Source organism: Podarcis gaigeae (genome assembly GCF_964106915.1).
Source record: "Podarcis gaigeae genome assembly, chromosome: 6".
Lineage (NCBI taxonomy): Eukaryota > Metazoa > Chordata > Lepidosauria > Squamata > Lacertidae > Podarcis > Podarcis gaigeae.
The window spans coordinates 42,347,933-42,361,736 of record NC_139682.1 but is presented as its reverse complement, the minus strand read 5'-3'; the positions used below and the strand labels follow the sequence as shown (position 1 = coordinate 42,361,736).

Here is a 13,804-nt window from a genome sequence, read left to right as displayed (position 1 = left end):
GGGTCGGAGTGGAACAGCCGGCGCGGCCCGTATTGTGATGTCACAAGGAGGGGGTCGTTCGCCTGCTCGAGCCGGGGAGAGATGCATTGGCCAGGGCAAGGGAGCAGGAGCGCGCTTCCTTCAAGGATGCTGCTGCTGATGCTGCAATCAGCATCAGCATCCCGCCAGGTAAGGTGCCAGGTGGGGCTCCAGGTTCTGTTGACAGCAGCGAGCAGGCAGCCAGCGCTGGAGACTCTATCGAGTAAACGCGCCGCTCCCCATGGAAGAGTCTCGTGCTGGAAGGCTCTTAGGGGAGGCTGCTGTGATTAAGTCCCCTGGGAGAAAAGGGTCCACCCTGGCAGAGGCTCTGAGCCTTTCAGGCTGCAATTTTCAAAGCATGTTTACTTGGAAGTAAGCTCTACTGAACTCTCAGGTTCAGGTAAACATATTTAGAGATGTGGCAGCTAAAGAGGGGCATGGCAGGCAAGAATTCATCAGGAGCAGCTTCCCCCTAGTATGGAGAGGGGGGATGTTATACCTGTCTAATGTGTACTTATTCAGTTGAAGGCAGCGTGTTTTGGTGAGCAGGGATGCCGGCCCTGTAAAGAATTGTCCCAATTATGCGTGGTGTAGTGGTTAGAGCAGGGATGGGGAAGCTTCTATCAGCTGCGGGCAGCATAGCCAGTGGTCAGGAACCATGGGAGTTGTGATCCAGCAACATCTGGAAGACTAGACGAGGTTTCCCATCCCTGGATTTGAGAGAGGACTGGTGAGACCCAGTGTCAAAGCCCCACTCAGCTCTGAAACTCACTGGGGCCAGTCAGTCTCAGTCTAACCTACCTCATAGATTGAGGTGATAAAAAACAATGGGGCCATGTATGCCAGCCACCTTATGGAACATAAATGTGATGGTGATGTTAGCTAATAATTTTGCTTGAATATAACTCAATTTCTTCAGCCAAAAGCATGATCCATAGCTCAGCTATTAGTTTATTCAACAATTATTAAGGTTTCCAGTTTTGTTCCTGACTGTGGCTATGTGCCTTTAAAGGCAGGTGCATGACAGGCAAAGCTTTAGGCAATTAAGATTTTCTTGACCTGGAGATGCAGTGATTGGAAAGGTGCTCCCTGACATGCGCTATCTGCAACAAGAGTAGCAGCAATCATCATTCTGAAGGGCACGTGTGAAGTGGCCATCCAGTGTATGTCTGTCTCTCAAACCCCACAATGCATTGGCTACTTCAGTCCATGCTAATCCCGAAGGAGAGGTCCATGCTTAACTCAGCACAGGTGTTCCTGATCATAAGTGAAATGCAACACACACTGAAGCATGTTTTCTTTTTAAAAAAAAGCTCCTGGAGTCACAACACACCATGAGGCTGTTACCTTTTTCACTCAGAAGAGTGAGAAATCATCAAGAGAATCAGCAGCTTGTACTTAATAGAAAACAAATCTGTTAGTTGGCATGCAAAGGCAATAGGGCTCTACATGTATCCAGGCTACACAGATAAGGCCTGGCCTGAACCAAGAGCTCCTTTGACTAATTCTGTTGATGGAGTGCAGTGGTCTGTAGCTGTCATATAAGGAGAGGTGCAGGTGCCAGAGATCCTGCAAGCTGTAATGGGGGCCTAAATGCAACAAGGCAAACTCAAGAGGTAAATGACATGGGATTGGGCTATGTGAGGGTAGAACAAAGCATTAGGAGAATGGTCTCCCAGAAATTGGAGAGTGAGAGAGCTTGAAGCAGTGATATCTACGTGTTCCAGAGCTGCAGAACTGAAAGGAACTAGCTTAAACTATAGCCCAGAGGACTAAGGACTTCTTGGTTGTGCTGCTGGCTGTCTGGATCAGATGACACTGTGGAGATTATGTAACTTTCAAGAACTGGTACCTGAATTTGCATGCTCACCTCTACCCTCCTCATTCCTTTCCCATTTTGTATTGTGTTTATTAAATTGTGAGACTGTGAGCAGGGGACTCACTTCTGTAATCACTGTATAGCACTTAAAGCACAATCCTAACCATGTCTACTCAGAAGTCAGTCCTACTGAATTCAGTGAAGCTTGCTCCCAGATCAGTAGAGCTAAGACAGCAGCCTTGATAACTGTTATAAGTGAACACCCGCTCTTTGTGAGATCTGGGATTTAACATATTATAGCCCACCCACCCAAAAACTTTGGTGAGCAAAATATTTAAAGTATTTTGATAGGAGATCATTTACATTTGATTGGTTTATTTTTCCCATTGAAATGTGCCAATTTCTAACCAGGAAGAATTGCTTCTTTCTCAAACATCTAGGAAGCAACACAGAGTGATTTTCATTTTCTCATGAAATAGACTGACTCTATTTTAATCAGAATGGCTATAATTGTCCTCCTTGTTGGTTATGTTCTGAAGTGCTAATACCTCCTGGTTGCAGGTCATTAGTGGCTGTCATCTAAAGCCCTATTCCTGTCCTGTACAAAATGGGCAGGCAGGAAATTGTCCTGCCACATTGGCAGAGGTGTTAATAGGCTGAACTAAGGGTCATTCAGATGCATTAGCTGAAGAGTCCCAATGGCAGAAGTATTCACTGGTGATTTAATTCTGGATACAAATTAAATCTTACATTGCTCAGAGTTGTGAAAGGTCAATCTTCCATCTTGGTTGGTGAAGGCTAGCTAGGAACTGCTGCGCCACTTGTTGGTTGGGATCATCCCTCAAGGGAGGTGTCTGGATTGAGGTGGTGATTAGAACCCCCCTGTTTATAGCCCTCTGTAAACTGGGGAAATCCCACAAACTACATAGATTACTGTGTCAGCTCTTCTTCACTGAGGCTACTGAAAATGTGTTGTTCTATTTTGTTGTGAAACTCACTACCAATCAAATGTAAATGTAAACTTAGACAGCTTTGGAAAAGAATTTGAGGAATTTGTGGAGGATAAGGCTGTAATGGCTACAAGGTGTAATGGTAATATTTCACACCTAGGATCAGAGGGGGAGGACTCTGAGAACATCAGAGCCTACTGGATCAAGCCTGAGGTCCATCTGTTTTCACAGTGGCCAAGCAGATGCCCATGGGTAACCCACAAGCAGCAGCACTCTCCCCACCCGTGATTCCCAGCAGCTGCCTTTCAGAGGCATGCGGCTTCTGACTATGAAGTTTGAACATGGCCATCTTAGCCATTGATAGCCTTATCCTCCATGAATTTTTCTAATCTTCTTTTAAAGCCATCCAAATTAGTGACCACCACTGCCTCTTCTGGAAGTGAATTCCATAGTTAAACTATGTGCTGTGTGAAGAAGTACTCTCTGTTGCCCGACTGCCCTGACTCTTATTCATTTAGTGTCATTGGATGGCCCTGAATTTTAGTATTGTAGAGAGGAGAAAAACATCTGTATATCCAGAACTGGCCTGCTCATGAAGCAAGGTGAAGCTCTCACTTCAGGTGGTGAAAGCACAAGAGGCAGTGCTCTGGTTGCCCAACTGTTGCCGTTGATGCCAGAATACCTCCCTCTTACTGGTGAGAGGGAGGCATTCTGTCACATGGCATTGACACTTGTCTTTCTCACCCCTGAGGTGGAGCAGATAAGCAGCAATGGCATGCAAAAGCCCTGACTCCTTCTGGATTTGGCGAGAGCTAGGGTGTTCCTGCATCCCACGTTGTTGCTTGGTTTCCCTGAGCCTGAGAGGAGAAGTCGAGTGGCAATGCTTTGTGGAATGCCCAAGCTATCATCAAGTTCCATGAGAGCCAGGGTGTTCCAGTGGTGGCAGGGGTGGGATGCGGGGTGCAGAAGCGGCAGTAGTTGGTGGGATCATGGTGTGCTGTCAGACAGGAGATAGCAATTCCTGTTTCACCTCAGGTGGCAAAACTGGACGGACTGTCCCTGTCTATATCCACTTTCTCTACCCTATGCATTGTTTTAATGCACTTGCTATTGACTTCAAAAAGTTGACGACATCCTAAGTCGATACCTTCAACGGTTAGGCCATGGACAAAATTAGAATGTTAGCTTGCTTTCTAACCCACGGAATGGTCTGAGGGCTGATGGTAAGCAGGTTAGGTCAGTGTAGATCAGGGGTAGTCAACCTTTTTATACCTTCTGCCCACTTATACAAATTTCCTTACCTCCCACCAGTGCTCAATGGAAGGAGGATTCCACTTGTGCTGTAGAACCCCCTGCCGCCCACCTAGAATCCTGAAACGCCCACTAATGGGCGGTAGGGACCAGGTTGACAACCCCTGGTGTAGAGAGTCTAGCAAGTATCTGGGTGGAAAATGCCTGGAAATGCCATATATGTCATCTTGAATTCCATGACAGAAGAAAGGCAGGATATAGATATACTAAGTGAGTGAAATGAAATGGAAGATTCTGTTCTTCAGTTTGCTTCATGCAATCACTTACAGACACACAATGTTAATGCAAAAAATTACCACATCAGAATGGGTGTCATATAAGGATTTTGTACTATACTTTTTAAACTAGGGCAGTTCTATCCTGTCATGTTTCCCATTCAGTGGAAGATATAGTGTCAGGAGCTCCACAAGACTGTAATTCCCAAGATTCTTTGGGAGAAACCCAGACTGCCAGATGAACCCTGCTTCAGGATTGTTCAGATGTGTTGCATGGGACCTTCATTTTCTCTTACACTGTGTTTTTCCTCACGTTTGTTCATTAGCTATCATTTCCATATCTAACCTGATCATATTTCACTTGAAAACAAGTAGGACTTTGCCAAGTATGAAATGTCCCTCTCACAACAAGGACGGCTTTTTGTATGAATGTCAGTATCCACAAAAGTGAAGGGAAATAAGTAACCACAGAAGACGGACACTTCCCAGTCACTTCCTCTAAGCAGGAAAGGGAAGTCTACAGGTTATAATTTAAGGTGGAAAGATTTCAGCTGTCCTAGTTTTAAGATAGGAAGCAGAACTTTCAGCTTTCTGACTTCAGTGGACAATATAGGAAGAGGACATTGAAATCCAGGGATTACCGGTATGTGATTCTTGATGTTACTGTTTTATAGCTTTTAGCAATGCAGCAGAATAATTGGAGGGCTTTGCATACATATTGACACAAGCTCTTTTTGCTATTGAAAACAATATATTATTAAGCTGTTCTCTTTCACAGTTTATGCAGTTTCTTCTCAAAAGTTAGTAATCTCTGAAACAGGACTCTTCCGTGTCAGAGGGATGTGGCAAAGCCAATTCGGTTGTTCTGCCGGTCAAATTCGGTGTAGTACTCTCCGATGAAACTAGCACCCAGAATCCAGAGAGGGCCCAGTGGAGGAGGAATATCAAAACCTGAGAACGCCACGGTGCAGAACTCTTGGCCATATTCAGAATGCTGCAGAGAGAATGGCACAACCAAGCAGGGAAGTGAGTCAGTGAGACAGTTTTATTGCCTTAGATCAGGCTTCCTCAACCTTGGCCCTCCAGATGTTTTTGGCCTACAACTCCCATGATCCCTAGAAAGCAGGACCAGTGGTCAGGGGTGATAGGAATTGTAGTCTCAAAACACAAAAGAGTTGTGTCTGACTCTTCGTGACCCCATGGACCAGAGCACCCCAGGCACTCCTGTTTTCCACTGTGCCTATTAGTGTTGCACCATTGCTCAAACTATCAGACCTCAAAAATTTTCCCCTGGAATTTTTTTCTACCCCAAATCCTCTATTTCCTAGCTGCCCTCCACCTTTCCTGTTTATTGCAAATCTTGCCCAGCATCTTACCTGGAGGACGTAGGCGGTGCCACTGAGTATGTAGGCTCTCTCTCCAAAATGGAAGGAGATATCAGGCAGCAAATGAATTTTCTTGCATTCGATGATATACTGTGAGAAGAGAAAGGAGTTAATAGGAAAATGAAACTTTTAGGTCCTGTACTCAAGACTGTGGGGCAAAGTACTTCAGGCAAGAGTTGAAGACCAAGCCCATCTAATATCCATCGGAGTATCTCCCTCATGCCTAGATTTCAATCTAGGTTTTATGTAAGCAAAAACAACCTCCAAATCCATACTGTCTATACTCTTCACCTTTTGAGAAGACCAGCAAATTAATTACGAGGAGAAGGGGCATTGCCAAGGTTCTTAGTTTCAGACTTGACAATTGCACCTGTAACCAAGTGTTTTTACTGTAATGGGAGTCTCAGGCAAGAATACTGTCATGTCTTCTTTTGCTACCTATGGCAGCCATTTTGTGCTGGCACCCATGGCACTTTTACTAAGATATGAGACCCAGCACTTCACTTTTTAACAAAACAAAACTACATTCAAGGGCACCAAGGGAGTGTTTGCGTGCATGAAAAAGCAACCAGGCTTTGGGTTCCACTGCTGTTTTTCCTCATTACTTTTTTGACCTGTCATTTCTTTGTCTACCCACTGCAAGAGAGGATAAGCTTTCGGAGGAGAGCTTTCAGTTTGCTTACATCTTTCTCTTCAAACAAAGTAGCTCCTATGGCTTTCATCAGAATAGACACTGAACTAGCTGGGCCCGTGATATAGGAAGTCCCGGTATCTACAGATGCCGTGCAGCCTTCGTGACAGAACAGCAGCTCGCCCCCGACAGAAACCCTGGGGAGAAAGCAAAACAGCCTTTCATGTTTCAGACAAACCCTTATGCCCTACCCACCCTCGCCCTTGCAGTGAAGCAGCCGTTCTGACACATAGAGAAGATAAGTAACCTATAGGATGTATGTGCTAATATATGGAGTTATCTATGGCGCTGCAGATGTTGTTGGACTACCAACACCCATCAGCCAGCATGGCCAAAGACCAGTGATGATAGGAGTTGTAGTCTAGCAACATCTAGAGGGCAATGGGTTCTGCAGCCCTAGAGACCAAGCACACCTGTGAAAGGTTATTTGACTATTTTTTGTGATATTATGGCCATGAATGTGTTAATGTAGCGCTGAATACATAAAAAGACAAATAAATAAAATTATACATTCCAGGCAATGTAGATTTTACAGCTGCATTATATATTGATTTAAGGAAAGTATAAACTGGTGTATGAAAATGCCTCCACATACCTTTCCCTCTCTTCCTTAATGCTTTTAAAGTCCTTGTTTTCATTTTGAAAGGATATTTGGGGGGGATATGTTTTGTACAATTTTAAAGCTCAATAAGGATTGTTGTTGTTGTTTTTAAAAAGGAACCCAAGTTTGATAAATGGAGTGTTTATTGGATTGTCACACGGCGATGGAGCTTAGAAGGGTTTGTGAATTACTTGGAGCAGTAAAAAGCAGCATCCCTCACCCTTTAAGATCAATGTGCCAATAGCCTTCCCGGCTGATGCTGTGATAGTGGAAGTCCCCCGTGTAGTAAGATGGGTCACTGCCTCCTAGGATGATTTCTCCCCCAGTGTTCAGCGCAGAATTCCTAGGACAAAAATCACAAGCAGTCACTTTCTCCTTCCTGCCCACTCTTGTACCTGATACACTTGGCATGATATACCTCAGGTTCTGTCGATTAGATTCTTGTTGGCAGGAGCAAAAAAACATGCATAGGTAGTAATGTGAGGAGAGTGTTCGTGTGCATGAGAATGTGGCGAGGGGAGTGATACTCAGAGTGGTGCAGTGATGGGCCAATGTCGAACTCTGTGTGAATGGAAACTAAGCTTTCCAGGCAAAGAAGAGCAACCCCAGTGTTTGTACATCAAGGCCCAGTAGCCTCTCTCTGTGTGGCCCTCAGGCCACACCCTCTGCCACAAAGAAATGGAGATAGGGCCTTCTTATGCCCCTGATTGAACATGGGAGTTCCTAGGAATTGAACCTGGAAAGCAGCATGCACTCTACCACTGAAAACATGCTTCAGCTAGATCAGGCATCCCCAACCAGCGGCCCTCCAGATGTTTGGCCTACAACTCCCATGATCCCTGGCTAACAGGACCAGTGGTCAGGGATGATGGGAATTATAGTCCAAAACATCTGGAGGGCTGAAGGTTGGGGATGCCTGAACTAGATAATGAGTTTTTGGTTCCTTATGAAGGATTTGTCCAGACCACCTATGCTCCCAGTTATCTGGCACATAGGCTCTTCCAAACAACCATCACCTGCTGTAGTAGACAGAGAACACTTCTGACGTCAGAATCTGTTCAGACATGATCTTGTCAAACACTGGAGTAACACCATCAATGGCTTGACTGGGATACCCCATGCCAAGCACTCCATCAAACTGGGCATAGTTGAAAGGTTTGTTAGTGAGCGCTGTGGCTTCTGCAAACACCTGGAAAACAGGAATGCCAGCAACCTGGATAGAAGAAACAAGGAAAAGAAAGGTTACTTTTGCTAAGGAGCAAAGCAGGCATGGGTTTTTCTTCCCCAATGTTCAACCTGCATATTTGTAAATAAAGATAAATTTTGCAAAACTTCACCAGCCTCCTGTGACTTCCTTCCAAATTATAATGAACTGTGCCCCTGGAGTTTCTCATCATTCAGATAACTTGGAGAGTGTGACAGTGCTGAATGCCAAATCTTTCAATATATTGTTGAACTCTGCTTCCTATCTGCTGCAGCCAACAAGGCTCCTGGTCAGGGATGATGGGAGTGACAGTACAACAACACCTGGCAGGTCAGCTGCAGGTCCCCTATCCCTGATCTAGTGGTTGAAGTGACACATGGCAGTCTGGTCTAGCCTTTCCCAATCTGGTTCCCCCTGCCAGATGTTTCAGACTACAATCCCCATCATTCCTGATCGTTGTCCTTGCTGGCTGGGGCTGATGGGAGTTGTAGCCCGAAACATCTGAAGGGCATCAACCTGGGGAAGGCTGGTCCAGACTATGGGGATTCTCCTTGATTGAGTGCAAGAGGTCATAGCCTTCAACCAGTGATTTGGTATAGAAGAATCCAGGCCTGTGAATGGCCTTGTGTCTGCCAGGATAGAGGTTTGCGCCAGTTCCCCTCCTTCAGAAGCAAGAAGGCATATGAGTGGAAGGAAAGGAGCCTTCTACCCCCTTGTAGTACTTACTGTCACAATGTCCTGGCTAAGAAAACCCTTGACGTGTCCTTTCCCATATTGGATTGCAATTTGAGTTCCATTTGGCCTGTATGTACTTGATTTGGAGGAGTCATAGCGGGCGTGGGAAGCTAATAGGAAAGAAAGACACTAAGGTTATATTAATTGGTGCACCAGAAACAGATCATACTCCACGATGAACAAATGTTTTAATTACCATGCATTCGAATGGAAAAAACCATGAATCCAGGCATTTCCATACTATATTGTTGGCATGTGTTTCCCTGAGTATGCATGGTACTCGCTATCACTTACCACAGGCGCTGTACAGTGGGGAGCACTGGTGGGATGGCACCCAAAGGTTGGCCGACCCTGTGTCAAAAATGACTTTGAAGACCTGGGCTGGCGTGCCAATGCTGATTTCACCAAAATACTGCGTCTGAAAGACATGTTGCAATAAAAATAAATAGTGGGCGCTGCTGATTCCTAAATCTTAGTGCCCATCCAGACTGCATTTGGCAACATATCATTGATGCTATAATAATGTATGAGTGGTAGACTGATGCTGCACCAACTACACATTGTTCTGCTTTCTTAGTTGTTTTGTGATGTGTTCCAAATGCTATTATAGCATCTGGAGGGGAGCACTCTCATTTTATTTATTTATGACATTTAAAAGCTGCCCAGTATCTAATAACAAATCTGTAAGCAGTGCTGTTCTACAGTGCCACAAAAGTGCAACAAACGAACAATCCTGAAAGATTTGTACTATAAAAATTACAGCATTTTTGCAGGAAGTTACAGGACCTGCACTGATGGGAGATGAAGCAGTGCATCCACCCCCCCCCCCAAAAAAAACCACCTTTGCAGGTGTATGCAGTGAGGAATGCAGGATCGTGCAAAACCACCCTGTTGCCATCATAAGCACAAATCATCATGGATGCACGGTTTAAAAGGACAGGTGGAAGGGCCCTCCATCACAGCACGCTCCATAAATATCTCTACAAAGATTCTAGGGCTCCCCTGATCTGCTGACTCGCTTGCTCAAGTGGCATCATCAAACACTCACATCTCTGTAGTTTGTGAGGGTGGTAGGTGCTGTCACATTATGAAGTGCTTCGCCAAGATGGTATAGACTGTGCTCCATGGAAGGGAAGCCATCAGACACTTCCACCCCCATCTTCTGCAGGGTCTCCCTGATTGAGGGCATTTTCTTAAGCGGAATCCTGAAAGGTGTTAAGAAAGGAATTATAAAACTTGGGTGGCCACTGTGAGAATGCAATGTTGGATTAGAAGGCTCTTTAGTCTGAACCAGCAGGGCTCTTCTAATGCTGTTGTGTTTTCTCTGGGATATCCAGAATGCCTCTGCCACTTCCACCCCACAGTGAGCTGAATAAACTGCTGCAAGAACTAAAGTCATGCTGGTGAGGAAATACAGTTTGTTTGAGGCCACTTTCAGACTTTGCTGCAAGGGGGAAGCAGCCTTGTTGCACAGATGACAGCTGCCTTGGCTTGGAAGATACCTCTCACTTGCTCTAGATGGCAGTAAATGCTTGCAATGGACTGTCAGCAAGTAATTTTCCTCTAGTTTCAATCTATCTTTAAAGAGAGAGAGAATAGAATCACACAATTTTATTTAAAAGTCATTTAGCAGTTTTTGAAGCATGTTCTTCAGTCTTGCATATTGTTGTCCACAGCTTCAAACCTGCATAAATTTGTGGTCCTTACATTTTGGATGTTTTAAAAATTATTGTTTTTCCAATATTAAGGGAAGGATGCTTCATGTTTGTTACATAAGCATAATTCTTTATTGCCACCCAACTACACAATGCTTCCCCCATCACTATTTGCATTTGTTGCTCTACAACTTGTTTTTCTATTCCTGAGGACCAACCACTCCTTCCTTTTATATCACAGTGACTCCCATACCTGCTTTGCGGCACCCTCTCTCACAATCCCACTACTGTCTACAATGGTTAACCAGACTTGGGAGATTGCTGAATATGCTTCATTTCATTTACAAATGCAGTTTAAATCCATGGTCCCCCCCCCCCCAATACACAATACAGTGTAATATGACCAAATAGATGCCGTAAGAATCTGCTCCTGCAAATGATTGACTTTGCTTAACCAACTTTAATACAATGACAAAATCAGCTAAGTTTACAGTAGCTAAATTAGCCATTCAGGTAATTTCCAAAAGTACAATTACCAAATGCATTCGCTTCTTCCCTTAGAATATTCTTTGTAACATTTAAAGTACAGCAGTGATGCTGTACTACAATGGCAAATTAAAAAATACAATTAAAATTTACCCTTTCTGGGGATAAGTGTAATCAGTAGCATTTTTTCAGCTATTTTTACTCTGCGAGTGCAAGGACTTTGTGACCAAATATTCCACTGTGCTACATAATCAGTCCTGTGTGAACAAAGATGGGCGCTTCCTTATTCTTTCTATGATCCGCTTGCCTTCATCTTCATCTCTAGCTTTCTCTCCCTCATACAGTACAACAGTCTCTATAGGTGGAGCCTTATGTGGTCCTCCCTCCTGTGCCCATATTTCTTTCCTTATGGCAATTGTCTCCCGTTTAACCTTTGCACAATAATAGCCACAAAGAATATGCTTCTGTTTCAGGTTACCACACTGAGGACAGACATCAATGTTTTGCTTTATCTTTATAAGGGTTCCTAGGATTCCTTCACCTGCAGCAATTTACTTCAATGGTCCGCCTTGATTTTGGGGTTGCCATCCAGATTTAAATTTCCGCAGTGTTGCTGTGGCATAGCTATTGGGAAAGTGTATTGTTATGTAGAAGCAGGGACCTAGGATATGTCATTATTAGCACCTTTCCAGAAATGGGGAGGAAAAAGCAGTTGTTCGTCTTATGAGACCCTTTCATTGATTGGGGGGGGGGGGGGAATGGCATAGCTCAGGGGTAGAGAACATGCTTTGCATTTGAAAGGTCACAGTTTCAATCTCAAAAGTATGGGGGGGGACCTGTGTTCCTCTACCTTCCGCCCCTCCAAAACAGCTTTGCTGACGCTTGTTTAAATTTAGTCCACATTAGGCAACAAAGCCTAATCACAATTTTCTGGAGACCTGCCTTGATTTCTCAGTGGAACTGAGACATCTCTCAATATGCAGCACTGAATTTTAAGTAGCAGCTTAAAGGAAAGGATGTGCTTATTGCAGGTCTCCCAAATTCAGCTGTTCACTTCTCTGCTGAGGTGATTTATGCCAATCTGTATGTCCAAAGTTGTACTCCCTCCACCCTCTTCTTCTTTCTTGATCTTCTCTGGTAAAAACATCACCATACAATCTGTCCCCTCACCGCAGTCTAGACTTTGTTTTCACCAACCTTTCCACCAGACAGTTTGTTACCAGATCTTTCTATTTCTGTGTCCACTTTTTTTATTCCTTTTACATATAACCCACTCATCAAATCAAAGGGCGTTTCCATAGTATTGGGATTAAAGGAGTTAAAGGAGTTTATACCTCAAAGAGTTACAATTCCAGCAACCCTTAACAAGTGCCCAGAATTCTTTGAGGGAAAGAAGGGGCTTCAAATGTACAGTGGTACCTCAGGTTAGAGATGCTTCAGGTTACAAACTCCCTAACCCAGAATAGTACCTTGGGTTAAGAACTTTGCTTCAGGATGAGAACAGAAATTGCACGGTGGTAGCAGGAGGCCCCATTAGCTAAAGTGGTACCTCAGGTTAAGAACAGTTTCAGGTTAAGAATGGACCTCCAGAACGAATTAAGTTCTTAACCCGAGGTAGCACTGTACTTTAAAGGAACCGTATTTTTTCCTCTATAAGACCCACTTTTCCCTCCTAAAAAGTAAGGGGAATCGTGTGTGCATCTTATGGAGCGAATGCAGGCTGCGCAGCTATCCCAGAAGCCAGAACAGTAAGAGGGATTGCTGCTTTCACTGCGCAGCGATCCCTCTTGCTGTTCTGGCTTCCGAGATTCAGAATAATTTTTTTCTTGTTTTTCTCCTCCAAAAACTAGGTGCATCTTGTGGTCTGGTGCTTCTTATAAAGCGAAAAACAAGGTATATAGTGTTTACACAGCCTTAACAGGCTTTATCCATACTTTTGCTCCCCAACTCTGCCTTTTGACTCGTTTCTTATTATATCTTCATCCATGCCTTCAACTTCTTCAATTCTACCTTCCCCCAATTTGAAGTACACCATGGTGGTCTATTCTCTCCTACGTAAGTACAACCAGTCACATATAATACAAAATGGGCTGGAGAAAAAACATGTGAATGCTAACATCAATCCCAGCACAGTAGCTACATACAGCTCATCAGGGAATTCTGATTTGTCCTTGACCCTGCTGCATCAGGTACTTAGCCTACGCATTCATCGTGCGCTGGGAAGCAGGCAGTTCTCCCAAGACTAGGCCTTGACTTGACTTGAAAAGAGAAGGCACATTACCTTTGGAAGGCATCACCGGAAAAGCACAAGAAGCAGCAAACCACTGCAAAGACCCAGGACCACGGCATCCTACTGCTGCTTTGGATAGCAGAACCTTCACTCTGGTGTTGTATACAAGGAGAACCCACGTCCATTGGGCTTTTATAGAAAAAGTTGCTGTGCCAAACTTGAGTTTCTGCTCAGTACTGATTGGTAGGGAAGGAGTAATAAATTTTGCTGATGGGGGGGGGGAGTGCCTTTGGGATGCTAAGCTTGACCTCACTTCCTGGCAAAGGGCAGCTTGGCCAGAGCCCATGAAGGCGTGCGTATGAGGACTCACTCTCTTCCATGATTAGCACAGCGTACGTAGCTCAATGAGGAAATCAAGATCCCGCTTATTATTGTGGAACAAATTTAAACATACCCCTAAGTAGGTCAGTCTTGCTCTTTTTATTTAATAGCATTTCTTAGAAA

The 13,804-nt window shown here is 44.4% G+C and overlaps 1 protein-coding gene across 1 annotated transcript; it reads right to left on the bottom strand.

Annotated features, from left to right (window-relative positions):
• Positions 1-190: 190 nt before the first annotated feature.
• Positions 191-13,804, bottom strand: REN (renin). Its single transcript, XM_083745723.1, has 9 exons — positions 13,352-13,804; positions 9,978-10,134; positions 9,224-9,347; positions 8,921-9,039; positions 8,007-8,203; positions 7,211-7,333; positions 6,382-6,526; positions 5,690-5,788; positions 191-5,307 (listed from the first exon to the last, which is right to left on the bottom strand). The coding sequence occupies exons 1-9, from the start codon at positions 13,483-13,485 to the stop codon at positions 5,146-5,148; spliced, it is 1,260 nt and encodes a 419-aa protein (XP_083601849.1). The 5' UTR covers positions 13,486-13,804; the 3' UTR covers positions 191-5,145.

Coding starts and splice junctions, on each gene's coding strand:
- REN (XM_083745723.1), bottom strand. CDS start 13,485: ATGGACGTGGGTTCTCCTTGTATACAACACCAGAGTGAAGGTTCTGCT. Junction 8,204..8,920: donor TTAGCCAGGACATTGTGACA/GTAAGTACTACA, acceptor TCTTCTATCCAG/GTTGCTGGCATTCCTGTTTT. Junction 5,789..6,381: donor CTTTGTTTGAAGAGAAAGAT/GTAAGCAAACTG, acceptor CTCTTCTCACAG/TATATCATCGAATGCAAGAA.